At 43.6% G+C, this 15,704-nt stretch overlaps 1 protein-coding gene across 1 annotated transcript in view; it reads left to right on the top strand.

The window, feature by feature from the left end:
* The first annotated feature begins 289 nt into the window (after nucleotides 1-289).
* The window catches only part of TSPAN15 (tetraspanin 15), a 36,853-nt gene continuing 21,438 nt past the window's right edge, over nucleotides 290-15,704 (top strand). Inside the window, exons 1-2 of the mRNA XM_077350543.1 lie at nucleotides 290-747; nucleotides 15,496-15,681. Coding sequence (XP_077206658.1) covers nucleotides 652-747; nucleotides 15,496-15,681 — 282 coding nt within the window. The 5' untranslated portion in view covers nucleotides 290-651. The remainder of the gene's footprint in view (nucleotides 748-15,495; nucleotides 15,682-15,704) is intronic.

Genomic DNA, 15,704 nt, shown 5'->3' with positions numbered 1-15,704 from the left:
TGCAACATGAAATGAGAGACTGAAAAGAACTAATCTTAGCAGCCACTATGCATTCGCCTCTGTGCACTTTTAAAACTCAAGTGTGTGGACAGGTGCAGGGCATACTAAAACGGGAGTCCGGCGGTCCCTTAAGGGCGAATAACATCCACTCCGCTCAGCTGATGCAAGGCACCAAACGCCCTATGCAAGCCTCGTTTGCAAACCAAACGTCTCGCCCTCAGGGCCATAAGGTCGCTTCCCCCGGCCCTCAGCGTGTTAAACCCTGCGCCACGAGTTTGTTTGTTGCCTAGATGTCGCCAAAGGAACCTGCAATCCAGCGGGACTGTTTCCCGAGCAAACATTGCACAGGCCGCTGGACTGTCCAGCACGGCCGAAAGCTTCAGTCGCAGCGGCTAGTGCAGGGCGAGGGCAAGAGATCCGTGTTGCGGGCATAGAGACGCCGCAGGCCGGCCAGGAACTCCGCAGGGCCGCGCGTCTTTCCCTCCTCAGGCCCCGCCTGCCTGTTGCCTGCCTGCCTGCCTGCCTGCCGGCTGTGGCGCTGGGCCGTCGTTTCCCGAAGCCGAGCCGCCGCCTGTGGCCTGGCACGGGGCGCGGCAGGTGGCCGGAGGAGCGGGAGGCGCCAGGGCCGCGGCGGCGGCGGCTCCACGGAGGATGGCGACGGGCGACTCGGGCCAGATTCGCTACTGCGCGCGCTTCTCCTACGTGTGCCTCAAGTTCACCCTCGTCACCTACGCCACCGTCTTCTGGGTGAGCGGGAGGAAGGAGGGAGGGGGGAGGGCGCCACCCTGCCTCCCCCGGACGGGCCCGGGAGGCGCTTTGGTGGGATGCTCGGCGGGGCGGCGGGGCGGCTAGGTAGGTGGGTGGGTGGGTGGGAGGGTGCCCGGTGGTTGGGGGGGAAGGCGCGCCTGGGGCTTCTTCTCAGGACAGGTGTGCCCCATGTTTCAGCTGCACAGGTGCGCCAGCCCGTTTTACCGCAAACTTCAGGGAAGTGAGGGGAGGGGGGGGACCTGCAAGCAAATAACTTGACGCGGATGTTATGTATCTTTCAAAAGACGGCCGTTCTGTTTTACTTAAAACAAAATCGATTTCGATTTGCAGATCTGGTAAAAGAGCAGCTAGGGATGCCTGCCAACCTCCAGGTGGGCTGTGGGGATTCCCCCCCCACAAAGAAAAATCACAGCTCATCTCCAGACTCCAGACCAGTTCCCCTGAAGAAAATGGATGCTTTGGAAGATGGACTGTGGTATTATGCCTCACAGAAGTCTCTTTCTGCTCCCAGCTCCATCTGCCAAATTTATGGGAGTTCCCCAACCTAGACCCAGCAACCCTCTCCCCCCTCCCCCATTGTGAACCTGGCAACTCTAGCTCTGGCTGTTATGGGATGCCCCTATAGAGCCTGCCTCCACTGGGCACCAGCAGGACAGAAGCTAATTTTTAATAGGCAATCAAAGCTATAATTTGGCCTGGTGTCCCAAATTGAGGAACAAAATCCTTCAAATCGAAGTTTTGACAAGTTGGCTTGGAACAGTGCTTTGAAGGGATATTGCATTTAACAAAAACCCCAAAGTAAAGAATCCATGTGTGGGCAGGGAGACAGAGCTGGTGAGGGTGCCTACAGTCAGCCTCCTGCTAGTCTTGTTTTGTATTGTGTTTTCTGTTGTCAGCTGAACACAGACATAATGCCTGGTCATGGCTGTTGATTGCTGGTGGACTGCTAGTGCCAGCTGGTAATGGGGATTGCTGAAAACAATGCCCAGAGTAGCTTTTGATCTGATCCAACAAGTTTCTTGTGTTTATGGGAAATAATTTATATTTGCTGCTACTAACCTTAATTCTTGGAGGGATCTTCAGCAGGCACACTTGCTTTGTACATTTAGAACACATTAGTAGTCTCCTGAGAATGTAGAAAAAGCACAACACAACACTCAAGATATCACAGCTTATTTTGAAGAGAATAAATAATTTCTAGAAATGTAGTTTCTAGTAAGAATCATCAGATTTTTGTTTTAAAAAATCTGAATATCTTGTTCATATGCCAAGGAGGTCCAAGTGGCATATTTTTATCTGCATTTTGTTACATTTTTATTGTAACATCTCTCTTCAGGGGAGTATGTATGGTTCTTTTCACCTCATAACAACTCCAGGGTGAGTACTCCAAGATCATGTAGCAAACATTAGTTATCCTCAGCCCCACTCCAACAAATGCACTGCAGTGGTTCTCAATATATACTCCCTTCTCATCCTTACAACTGTTAGAATACTCTGTATTATACTCTGTAACCCGCAACGAGTCTTCGGGGAGTGGCGGGATAGAAGCCCAACAAATAAATAAACAAACAAACAAACAAACAAATAAATAATATTGTTAATGTCCCCTTGATTAGCAGTGTATCCAATGGCATAGCTACAGCAGAGCCATGTGGTCTATGCATGTGTGCAAGAGGAAAACAGAGCTGCAACTTTATCCTTCAAAATTAATACAAGTAGTTTACAAGAGCAACAGTTCTAGATAGGAGAGAAAGTCCTTATCTAGTCTATCTAACTAGGACGGAGGGGGATGCAGGAATCATGTCCTGTTCTCATGGAGCCAAGATGGATAATCTGTGTGTGTGTGTGAGAGGCGAGCAATAACAAGTAGGAAGGAAGTTTTGTCCCTAAGATTATCCTTCTGCACATCAAAGGGATAGCCATAAAGTAGAGACAGGAAAGGATCTTCTGATAGCCCCCTCTAGACTCTGAGGCTAAGAGACATTGCAAAAGTCCTCAAAGTCTTCTAACAACAACAATTACGTAAAGTAGGTTCAGCTGAGAGATGAGGGCTGACCCAAGTTTCCAGTGAACTTCATGACAGAACGAGGAATCACCAGAAATTACACTTCGTCTTTAGGGTGTAGTTTGTGGTTTTCACTGAGTGCTAATGAACTGGTTTGACAGTGAGTAAGCTGTACAGACTGAAATGTTAGGTCTTAGTTGCACCGTAAAAAAACCCTGCCATGTCATTGAAGAGTTCACTAGAGTTGTAGAAACAACCTATTCTTGAGTCATCAGGTAACTCAGATAATTCCTGGATTTGCCAGTGAGGCTATTTTGCAAGACTACATAACATGCGTTACAAATGTAATGATTTTCTGTTGGCTCTTAAGAGCCGTACATAAGACTTCAGATAACATTTAGCATATGTGTCTCTGACAACCACGATCAAGATAATTCATGCTATCATATTCCCCATTACTATGTTTGGGTATGAAAATTGGACAATGATGACAGCGGACTGGAAGAAAGTTGATTAATTTGAAGTGTCGTGTTAGAGGAGAGTTTTACGGATATTGTGGATCTCCCAAAAGATCAATAGGTATACCAAATGAAGCTTGAGCTCTCTCAAGAAGCTAAAATGACTAAACTGAGGCGATCATGTTTGATCACATTACGAGAAGACAAGAATCACTGGAAAATACAATAATGTGAGTAGAAGTTGAGGGCAACAGAAAACGAGGAAGTTCCAACATTATATGGATTGAAATAATAAAGGAAGGCACAATGCTCAGTTTGCAAACCCAAGTAAGACTGTTAAGAATTGAATGTTTTGAAAATCATTACTTCATAAGGTCACTATGATTTAGAAGTAAATCATATTAAAGAATATGTCTATTAAGTCAAGCAACTCTGTGGAAGGAAAAGTTTGTAAGGTATGGTGATGTGAGAAGTAGAACCAAGCCCTGTATTGTGCAAGTGCTGGCACCTTATGACACAAGTATTTTCTTGTTCTTGGCAATTCAAATCTTTATCAGCTAAGATGCCACTGTAAATCTCTTATCATACCTTTGAAAGTCAACAGCTATAATTCACCTTGTTGCCATTATTATTTGGGTCACATTAACTAAAGTTCTACTGCTGAAGAGAGGCTTAAAGAAATACTCTCCATAGGGAGAATTTGAGTTGTCTAGCATCCGTAACATACCTAATTGCATGCTAATTGCATCCCCTGAGCCTCTGGGGAGGGCGGTATATAAATATAATAAATAAATAAATTAGTTGCATCTGCAGGGAATTAATTTTGACCACAGGCTTCAAAGGAAATATGTGGTAAGAAAATCTGTCCGTTTGATTAGACTATGGTATTGATGAAAAAGTCGTGGGCATTATGATGTCATTAGGGAGATGTCAAGTGGGAATCCCCACTTGGGATCCCCCACACAACACATCAATCCCAGAAGATGAGATCCAGTTAACATTGTGATTGTCTATATTCGATGCACAGCAGAGACGTTGTTACCATGATGGATTTAACTGGGTAGCCGTGTTGATCTGAAGCAGCAAAACAAGGTTTTTTTGTCAGTGGCACCTTTGTTTTATTCAAAGTATAAATTTTTGTGTGTATGCACACTTCCTCATATACTGCATGCATGTGAAAGTGTATACCTTGAATAAAGCTTTGTGGGTCTTAAAGCTGCCACTAGACTAAAACTTTGTTCTGTTACTATGATGGTTAGCTTTGGGCCCTTGAGAAATGCTGAAGTCAAGGAGAACTCAGTTGGCTCTTTACAACAAGAGTATGTTAAAGAGGCAGTTTAGCATACGACTGCTTGCTAAGAAAATTCAGGAAATTGAGTCACCTGCAATGCATATTAATTTTGGGGAGGAATTATGACCTATTTTGACAAATTAGGAAATACCTCCCCCCCAGTGCTGCTGTAGGGCTGGCATTATCTGAGGTAGTGTGGCTGCAGATCTTTATACTTCCTGGATTCAGAATTATTGACATCTCTACACATCAGTCTTAAACATTCTGAAATCGTCAGAAGGGATTGTGCGCTGTAAATCCGTGAACCTAGATGCTGGATTTTGATTTAAACCTGGGAATAACAAAAGAATGTATGACAACATCTGAAAGTTTAATCAGATTCCAAACCCTCTGTACTTGTTAACGCCTTGAGCAAACTGGGTGTTGCTGACAATAAAGTGATCCCGAATACACCAGTGCACTGTGTGGGAAGGCTGGGGGAGGCAAAGAAAGGAAAGGAGTGAGTGAAGGAGGCTGTGTGGGTTTCTGCAGACAAAATTTCACCATACAATCCCTTTCCATCCACGTTCCATCATTTGTTCCATGCTAAGAAATCTGAATCTGTTTTTGCCATCAAGTCACAACCAATGCCTAGGGTTTTCAAGCAAGAGACATTCAGAGGTGATTGGCCATAGCTTGCATCTGTATCACCACCCTGGTATTCCTTGGAGGTTTCCCAAATGTTAGCCAGGACCGACCCTGCTTAGCTTCCAAGATCAGAGATCAGGCTAGCCTGGACTATCCACGTCAGGGTGAACTTATAAATATGCTTGTAAGCCAAAATTAATGAATTCCCAAGGCATATGATCAGGCTTGCAGATATATTTTTACTCCAATTGTACCTTTTACAATTCACAGGTACGTGAAAAAAGTCCATCATCCTCTTGACTGCCGGTTTTTAATGGACAGCCTGTTACTAGTGAATTTGGATAAAAGTGCTCAAATCAGTCAGTATAATATGAAATGAGAAGAAGAATATTCCACTTCAGGGTTTAGACAGGGTTCCAGAAATTGGTACGCAGACCAACGAAATGTCTGTTCCAACTGCAAATGAACTCTCTGTAGATGCGAATGTTGATTGTGTTCTGTCCCACTCACATGCTGGGTCTGCTGGTATTTGAAAACCCTTTTTCTTTTGTATGAGACACACCTGTGTATGGCTGAGGGGTTCAGTCTATCTAAAGTCATACTTAAATAGATAAACAATAACAACACAGAGGGAAAGGCCTCTCCCAGATAACAGCATTTGTCTGTCTAAGGGGAAAAGTCCTGAAAAACTGGAGCAGGGATGCAGTCTGACTTTTCTTTGTCAGAGGAATTTTTATTGAGGTGAAAGTGACCTTTTAAAAATTCTATTTATTTAAAATGTTAATTATCTCAAAGCAGCATGAAGAACTTTTACCACCTCTTCTCGTATGTCCCCCAAAGAGTGTTGAGAGCTGGAGACTGACATTTTCTCAAGATCCCCGCCCCCAAAGAGCTTAAACTGGCCTCAACTGGTTTCAGCCATGGCCCTGGCCTGGTGGAACACTGTGCTAAATGAGATCAGAGCCATGCAGGACTTAAATCAATTCTGAAGGGCTTGTAAGATGGAGCTGTCCCTCCAGGCCTATGGTTGAGGCCTGAAGTAACATCTGGAACAGATGACCTCCCTGCCAGAAACCCACCAAATTAGACTCCAGTTAAAGAGTTCTTGGGACCTTCCCCCTGCCTTTTCCCACAGAATGTTGAGAATCCAGCCATTTAGTGCTTAATTTCTGGTTTTAATGTTTTTAGATCAATTGAATTTGAATTCCTAGTTTTGTGTTTTATTCTGCTTATGTAATTTATTCTGTTATGAGTGACCGTGAGTCCCCAGCGAGAAGGGGCAGAAAAATAAGTGTAATTATAAATACATAAATATGATTTTGGAATTACTTTGTTTTAAGAGGAGGTTTTCCTGTTATCCCGCCTACCTGGCTTATTGACGAGTGAGTTTCTGAAGCAAATTTGTGTTGAAAGAAGTGGGAGCTGTAAAGATTTGTCTGAAGGACTAGCTCTTCCATCACATGAGGACGTCATGGGCCAAGCATGCTGAAACAAATGAAGAACAGAATTGTATTGCCTCCCTTTTTCACCTGATCCAGGAACAGGTCTTTTCAAACTTTCCTCTGAAGGAATCATTCTTTGATTGTTCCTTGTTACCAGAATCTAAGTATGTTACTTACAAGAAAAGGGGGCCTCAGGGATTTGGGGCACCAAGAGAGGAAAGGGCATCTCTCCTAAGATTTGGACATACTGTTCAATATTTATTTATAATTATATTTGCATGCTGCCACTCCCAGATCTGCCAGCTCTCAGAACAAACAGCCAATTTAATGGCAGGTGTGATGAACACTTCTCAGATTTCTCTATAATGGAGGATGGATTTCTTTTAGGAAAACTGCAGGGGGAGAAAAGATGGTTAACCAAGGAGTTCCCTGCTTTTTTTTTTTTTTTTTGAGTAGATACCATGAGATACTCAGTTCGAATCCAAAGCAAACCATTCAACATCACAGTAATCCAGGTCTATGCCCCAACCACTGCTGCTGAAGAGGATGAAGTTGACCAGTTCTATGAAGCCCTACAACACCTTCTAGAAGAAACGCCAAAAAATGATGTGCTTATCATCATGGGGGATTGGAATGCTAAAGTAGGAAGCCAAAAGATAACCGGGATAACGGGCAAGTTTGGCCTTGGAGTACAAAATGAAGCAGGGCACAGGCTGGTAGAATTTTGTCAAGAGAATACAATGGTCATAGCAAACACTCTTTTCCAACAACCCAAGAGACAACTCTACACATGGACATCACCAGACGGTCAACACAGAAATCAGATTGACTATGTGCTCTGCAGCCAAAGATGGAGATGTTCTATACAGTCAGTAAAAACAAGACCAGGAGCTGATTGTGGTTCAGATCATCAGCTTCTTGTTGCAAAATTTAGGCTTAAATTGAAGAAAGTAGGGAAAAGCACTAGGCCACTCAGGTATGAACTAAATCATATCCCCGACGAATATACAGTAGAGGTGACAAATAGATTTAAGGAATTAGATCTGATAGACAGAGTGCCTGAAGAACTGTGGATGGAGGTTAGCAACATTGTACAAGAGGTAGCAACTAAAACCATCCCAAAGAAAAAGAAATGCAAGAAATCAAAACGGCTGTCTGAGGAAGCTTTACAAATAGCTAAGGAGAGATGGGAAGTGAAAGGCAAGGGAGAAAGAGAAAGATACACCCAATTGAATGCAGAATTCCAGAGAAAAGCAAGAAGAGATAAGAATGCCTTCTTAAATGAACAGTGCAAACAAATAGAAGAAAACAATAGAATGGGGAGGACCAGAGATCTTTTCAAGAAAATTGGAGATATGAAGAGAATGTTTCATGCAAAGATGGGTATGATAAGGGACCAAAATGGTAGGAACCTCACAGAAGCAGAAGAGATTTTAAAAAGGTGGCAAAATTATACAGAAGAACTATACAAGAGCGCGCTTAACATCCCTGATAACCACAATGGGATAGTTACTGACCTGGAGCCAGACATCCTGGAATGTGAAGTCAAATGGGCCTTAGGAAGTCTGAGCAACAATAAAGCTAGTGGTGGTGACAGCATTCCAGTTGAACTATTCAAAATCTTAAAAGACGATGCAGTAAAAGTGCTACACTCAATATGCCAGCAAATTTGGAAAACTCAACAATGGCCACAGGATTGGAAAAGGTCAGTTTACATTCCAATCTCAAAGTAGGGCAATGCCAAAGAATGTTCAAACTACCGCACCATTGCACTCATTTCTCATACTAGCAAAGTTATGCTCAAAATTTTACAAGCTAGGCTCCAGCAATATGTGGACCAAGAACTTCCAGAAGTACAGGCAGGATTTCGAAGAGGCAGAGGAACTAGAGATCAAATCGCCAACATACGCTGGATCATGGAGAAAGCTAGGGAGTTCCAGAACAACATCTACTTCTGCTTCATTGACTATGCTAAAGCCTTTGATTGTGTGGAGCACAATAAATTGTGGCAAGTTCTTAAAGAGATGGGAATACCAGAGCATCTTATTTGCAGATATGCAGATGATACCACTCTAATGGCAGAAAGTGAAGAGGAACTAAAGAGTCTCTTGATGCGGGTGAAGGAGGAGAGTGCAAAAGAAACATCAAGAAAAAAAATATCATGGCATCTGGCCCTCTCAATTCCTGGCAAATAGATGGGGAAGAAATAGAGATAGTGAGAGATTTTGTTTTCCTGGGCTCCAAGATCACTGCAGATGGGGACTGCAGCAAAGAAATTAAAAGATGCTTGCCCCTGGGGAGGAAAGCTATGGCAAATCTAGACAGTATTCTAAAAAGCAGAGACATCACCCTGTCAACAAAAGTGCGTTTAGTCAAGGCTATGGTCTTCCCAGTTGCGATGTATGGCTGTGAAAGTTGGACCATGAGGAAGGCCGAGCATCAAAGAATTGAGGCTTTGGAACTCTGGTGCTGGAGAAGACTCTTGCGAGTCCCTTGGACTGCAAGGCAAACAAACCGGTCAGTCCTAGAGGAGATCAGCCCTGAGTGCTCCTTAGAAGGCCAGATCCTGAAGATGAAACTCAAATATTTTGGCCACCTCATGAGAAGGAAGGACTCTCTGGAGAAGAGCCTAATACTGGGAGCGATCAAGGGCAAAAGAAGAAGGGGGCGACAGAGAATGAGGTGGCTGGATGGAGTCACTGAAGCAGTAGGTGCAAACTTAAATGGAATGGTAGAGGACAGGAAGGCCTGGAGGATCTTTGTCCATGGGGTCGCGATGGGTCGGACACGACTTCGCACCTAACAACAACAACAACCATGAGATCAGATATCTGTTCCACTTAATATTTCTGGTAAGGCCTTGGAGGAGGAGAGTGTCTCATGGCTTAAGTGCAACTCAGCGCTTAACACCCACTCAGGGTGGCTGTCATGTCCCTGAGTGCCTTCTCCTCCAACTGGCTTGCCTGTCTCTCCAGCAGCTAGCCAATTGCCTTCCATCCCCCACCCTTGATCACCCCCTCCTTTTTCCACTTCCCTTCAAGGCTTGGAGGCTGCAGAACCCTGCTGCATGAGAGCTGCCCCTGCTGGTGAGTTCCATAACAGCTGCCTGCAGCCTTTCCAGGTCCTGGGGGAGAAAGAGGCCTTCTGCAGAGCTCTTCCACTCTACCTCTCTAATCTAGCGCCCATTGTATTCCTTAATGCAATGGGCTTGGGCCCAAGTATAACATGTAGCTTGAAAGCCAGTGAGGTGGTTAAAGAGCAGTGGACTACTCCGCATGCAGCAGGCTGGGTGACGTTGGGCTAGTCAGCAGTTCTCTTGGAGCTCTTTCAGCCCCACCTACTCCACAGGGTATCTGTTGTGGGGAGAGGATGGGAAAGGTGTATGTGAGCCACTTTGGAACTCCTTTGGGTAGTGAAAAACATGGTATAACTCCCCCCCCCCCCAGCTATTTTCTCCTTAAACATTGTGAATGTTTTCCTTGGGGCATCAGAGTGCGATGCTAGCACTTAGGGCATTTTTGCAAACTGAACTTTATTTCCAGAATCTTTTTCTTCACTAGATTAAGTGTTTTCATCAGAAAGGGCACAAAGATGCTCAGATTTATCTCTCTGTCTCTTCATGTTTTGTAATGTGGAAAAGGTGCTAGTTTTGTTCAGGACTGGCAATATTAAATTTTTTTAATGTGATTTTTTTCTGCAACACTCTTAATAAAAAAAAACCTTCTCTGCTTTCCTTCATCTTGCATTTTTGTTTTCTCCAAGTCAGTTTCTCTTTTTCTTGCACTAAGCCTTACATTTTATTAGATTGCATTACTAATTAACTTGCCCAAGATTAGTCCGACAAGTACTTCTTGTTCTTGTGTTTGAGCTAGGATACCATGAAGTGGTTGAAAAGGAACTGAAGTGCCAGTTCTTGTCCCCTTCGTTTTAAGTGCCTGTAGTGAAACTCTTGGTGCTAAGGACTGAAGAGGATTAATTCCAGCGAGCTTTGCAGGAGTGTGCCTGTCTTTTTACTTCAAAAATAGAGTCCAATAGCACCTTTAAGACCAACAAAGATTTATTCAAGGTGTCAGCTTTCAAGTGCATGCACTCTTTCTCAGACTAAATGAACAACTATCGTAACTGTGCAAGTTTCTTTGTTTAAGAAAGCTGGAATAAACTCTCAAATGTACACCACACATAAAAGTAAAAATGTAAAGGTATCCCCTGTGCAAGCACCGGGTCATGTCTGACCCTTGGATTGACGCCCTCTAGTGTTTTCATGGCAGACTCAATACAGGGTGGTTTGCCAGTGCCTTCCCCAGTCATTACCGTTCACCCCCCAGCAAGCTGGGTACTCATTTTACTGACCTCAGAAGAATGGAAGGCTGAGTCAACCTTGAGCCGGCTGCTGGGATTGAACTCCCAGCCTCATGGGCAGAGCTTTCAGACTGCATGTCTGCTGCCTTACCACTCTGCGCCACAAGAGGCTCACACATACATCCTCTCAAATACCATATCCATTCACCATCTCCATCTCCTTCAGTGTGTAAACGTTAGATCAGGCTTGAGGGGGGTGTTAAGCCACTCTTTCATACCAGCGTATGAATCAGAAATAGCCCCAGGGGATTATAAGTCCTGTTGTGAGAACACGCATGTCCTGGTACCATCTCTTTTGTTGTTTGGGTGGCACATTACAATCATTTTATTAACGCAGGTTCTTGGTGACGTAGGACGTCCATTTTACTGCATTTATTTTACACGGTTTTTAGTCCCTGTTTGGGTTTCATTGGGGTTTGAATTTGTGTTTGCGCATCACTGAGAAATTGCAGGAAATTGGGATTTAAATAGTTTAAATGAAACTGCGAGAATATGAGTTAGTCAAATGTGGATGGATTTATGCTGATGAAAGAGCATAAAATCGAAAATGCATAATAGTGAAAAAAACTCTGAGAGGGAGAGAGCCATAAAGCTATTAATGGCACGAGGTAATTAACCCAGTAAATAACTTCTCATTAAGTTTCTGTCAAAGGGACCGAAAATTTTCCTTCCAGCCTGTTGGCAACCTTGTACCTCTGTTGTCCATGGTAAGAGGTCAGCTGGATAATTATGCCTTCCTTGTACAGTGTTAGAAAAGTATAAATGAAATAAGTAAATGAACATAAGACAGTTAGGAGAAACATTGTCAGTATACCGTCTAACAACTTTTCCTTTGTATATATCTCTTGCTTTAGTAATTTTAGTTAGATCAATATACTAACCTTGTTTCCTTATCATGTATCAAAGTGCAACAAGAGCTGAGTCTTGCATCATAGCAAGTTTTGAATAAAAAGGAAGCCAGATAAAATACTGACAATTGCTTTGCATAAAGAGCTCCGTATACTGGTGTAAATCCAGGTTATTAATGGAGTTTGTAAATGCAATACAACAGTTCACAAGATAAAGATCTGTGTATGTTTAAGAATAAAGTATAATCTGAATCTTTAAGTATAGTATACTTTTCTACCCCAATATCATCACATTCCTAACATTCTCCCAGAATATGAGCAGGAGGGAAATAAACTGCTCAACACTTCTTTATTTTTTTAATATCATCTTTTAACCTGGTTATTGCAGAATGAAATGATCACCTAGCAACAGTAAGAATGATCTCTTTCTAAGGTTTTCAGCTTGCTAATACGAAATTGAACATACCAAAATAAAAATGTTTAAAACCACGTGTTTCTTGATACGTGTTAGAACCTGAGGAGTGCCATTATGGATCAGACCATTGTCTATAGCTCAGCAGCGTGCTTCTGTTCTTGCCTGGGTGATATTAATATCAAGAGGCCAAAAATAACCTTGCCATTCAAAGTGTAGCTAGGACATTTGAGCCCCAGTAAACAAGAGGCTGCAGCAACACACGTGGGAGTGGAGGTTCAGCAGCCCACCAAACACACAAGAAGCAGTGGTCCATTGCTACTGCCTGTCATCTTCATAGCAGAAATGAGAAGCTCCACTCTGAAACAGCTGGGATTACTGCCAAGTCCTTCAGTACATTCACCAAGCCAGTTTGGTGTAGTGGTTAGGACTGCTGGGACTTCTACTCTGGCGAGCCGGGGTCGATTCTGCACTCCCCCACATGCAACCAGCTGGGTGACCTTGGGCTCTTCACAGCACTGATGTTCTAACCGAGCAGTGATATCAGGGCCCTCTCAGCCTCACCCACCTCACAGGGTGTCTGTTGTGGGGAGAGGAAAGGGAAGGCGACTGTAAGCCGCTTTGAGCCTCCTTCAGGTAGAGAAAAGCAGCATATAAGAACCAACTCTTCTTCTATTGCCATTGAAACTTCAGAGCAGTTCAGTGGGGTGTGATGGCCCCAATTGCACAGAACAGTGGTGCTCAACATTTGGTGTGGGTACCATTGGTAGGACTCAGGATTTTATAAGTTAGTAAGAATTAATTCTCCCTCAGTCTTTGATCTCATTTCTACCTGCAAGTGTGACATGACATCTCCTGCTGACCCTATCTTTTACCACACACACATCTTGTTTTGGCCATGCTGTGAGTAACCTTGGTCACTTAGCAGCTCTCAACATCCCCTGTTCATTTATCAAACAGGAAGGGTCTTTGATCTGTTGCTTCCTGCTGACAAGCTACCAGGGGTTATCCATAGTGCTTCTGTGATTTTTAAGAAATATTCTTAAAACTTACTGTAAGTGAAAGATAGAATAATAGAGTGTCTGTAAACATGCCTCTTTTCTTGGAGAAAGTGGATCCCAAGGTTGGAAAACATTTCAGGTCTAGGGTATCATACCCATTAAGAGAAAGCAACATGAAAAGTAATTCATTAAAATGATCCAGTCAAAGAAGTTTAGAATTGGGATTCTCTTATTCTGTAGATGACAGACTAGGATTGTTGACTGGAAAATAGTTTTGGTAAATTGCTTTGAGAAGAAATGGCTCCCTGCATTGGCATGGTATGATTATTATGGCTTAGGGCAGTGGTCCCCAAGCTTTCAGCCGCTGCGGACTGCTGCGGCGGAGTGGGGGGAGAGGGTGGCCCGGGGGCCCGCGCACGCACGGCAGCCCCAGCGCCCGGTGGTTGGGGACCACTGCCATAAAGTATAGGCACCTCTACATTTTATTCAGTTGTTAGTTTTCAATGTAATTTATTGGCCAGTGTTCTCACTTGGATTTGAGGTGGATTACAGAGTGAGTCAAGAGCCTCTTGTGGCACAGAGTGGTAAGGCCGCAGACATGCAGTCTGAAGAAATGGAGGAAGTGACAGATTTTATTTTCCTGGGCTCCAAGATTACTGCAGATGGGGACTGCAGAAAAGAAATTAAAAGACGCTTGCTCCCGGGGAGGAAAGCTATGGCAAATCTAGACAACATCCTAAAAAGCAGATGTTAAGAATAAAATAGAGTCTTCTGTCTCAGTGTGAAGCCATTACATGCTAGAAGGTCAGCACATAGAAAAATAGACAGTAAAAGTAGGAGTAGACAAAGGCTGGTATGTTATAAGATAAGAGCGAACGCAAGGACACAGACACTGTAGCAGAAAGTTTAGCATCATTTAGGGAGAGGGGGATGAGGCCTATGCTGGGAAAATTTAGAAATGTATCATGGTAGAATATTATAATGTGAACTTATTGACTAATTAGCCAATGGGAGAACCTTAGGCGGAATAGGAATTGTTAAAGATCTTCAGGCTTAAATTTAATTTTAGATAGAAAGCCCCCCCCTGTATTTTTTAAAGGCAAGTTATCTAATTCTACCTTGTGGCTGTTTTGTAACTCTGAAAAATGAGGAGGCAAAGGAGGCTTAAAAGTGAAAGTAATTGTATACACTAATTAGGTACTTCATGATCGGGTAGAGAGTGTGAGCTCATGAACTAATTGGTTCATGAGGCAGAAGTAGGCGTGTTAAAGTTGTCTTAATAATGAGCTGTGCTACCTCATAGACCCCAGAGAGGGATTTGGGTGCGTCCTAAACTCCCTCTCTCTGTGCACGTAAAAAAATAAACGTCTTGTTGCTTTCAATATATATTTTTGTCCGAAGTTCTTCCAAACAAAGGAAAGGGAAGTTGAATTTTCATTACACAGAGACATCACCCTGCCAACAAAAGTGTGTCTAGTTAAAGCTATGGTCTTCCCAGTTGCAATGTATGGCTGTGAAAGTTGAACCATAAGGAAGGCCGAGCATCAAAGAATTGAGGCTGGAGAAGAGTGTGAGTCCCTTGGTCTGCAAGGCGAACAAACCGGTCAGTCCTAGAGGAGATCAGCCCTGACTGCTCCTTAGAAGGCCAGTTCCTGAAGATGAAACTCAAGTACTTTGGCCACCTCATGAGAAGGAAAGACTCCCTGGAGAAGATCCTAATACTGGGAGCAATTCAGGGCAAAAGAAGAAGGGGACGACAGAGAATGAGGTGGCTGGATGGAGTCACTGAAGCAGTCAGTGCGAGCTTAAATGGACTCCGGGGAATGGTAGAGAACAGGAAGGCCTGGAGGATCATTGTCCATGGGGTTGCGATGGGCCGGACACGACTTCGCTACTAACAACAACAACATTTACTGTGTAGAAAAACCCTCTTAAATAATTCAGTTTTGTATAGTTTTTTAAAGCCAGGAGAATGGGAACCTTTCTGACTTCCTCAGGCAGGCCATTTCCTAAGGTGGGGGCCACAGCAGAGAAGGCATGGGGACCAGCCCATTTGCAGCAACTCTGATGAACAGAGTTGTCCTGGCAATGCATAGGGGAGTGGTGGTCTTGTAGATACGAGGGTCCAAGGCCATGGACCCTCAACAAGGGACATAACTGGCCTCTGACCCTAGGGAGGGAATGTGAGCATGAAACTCTTCTCTGTGCTTTAGAAATGCTAAATGCTTAATTTATTGTTGCTAGACAAAAAGGTAGTAACATGCACTCTCTTTTCCCATTACAGTTGCTGGGAGGATTTGTCCTAGCAGTTGGCATTTATGCGGAAGTTGAAAGACAGAAATACAAGACCCTTGAAAGTGCCTTTTTAGCTCCAGCAATTATTCTGATACTCCTGGGCATTATAATGTTTCTTGTTTCCTTTGTGGGTGTATTAGCTTCTTTAAGGGACAACTTGTGCCTTCTTCAAGCTGTAAGTACTTCTGTATGTTTAGT

Source organism: Paroedura picta, chromosome 8 (genome assembly GCF_049243985.1).
Source record: "Paroedura picta isolate Pp20150507F chromosome 8, Ppicta_v3.0, whole genome shotgun sequence".
In the NCBI taxonomy this organism is placed as follows: domain Eukaryota; kingdom Metazoa; phylum Chordata; class Lepidosauria; order Squamata; family Gekkonidae; genus Paroedura; species Paroedura picta.
Note: the sequence above shows the minus strand (reverse complement) of the source record. Positions and strands in the feature narration are given on the sequence as shown.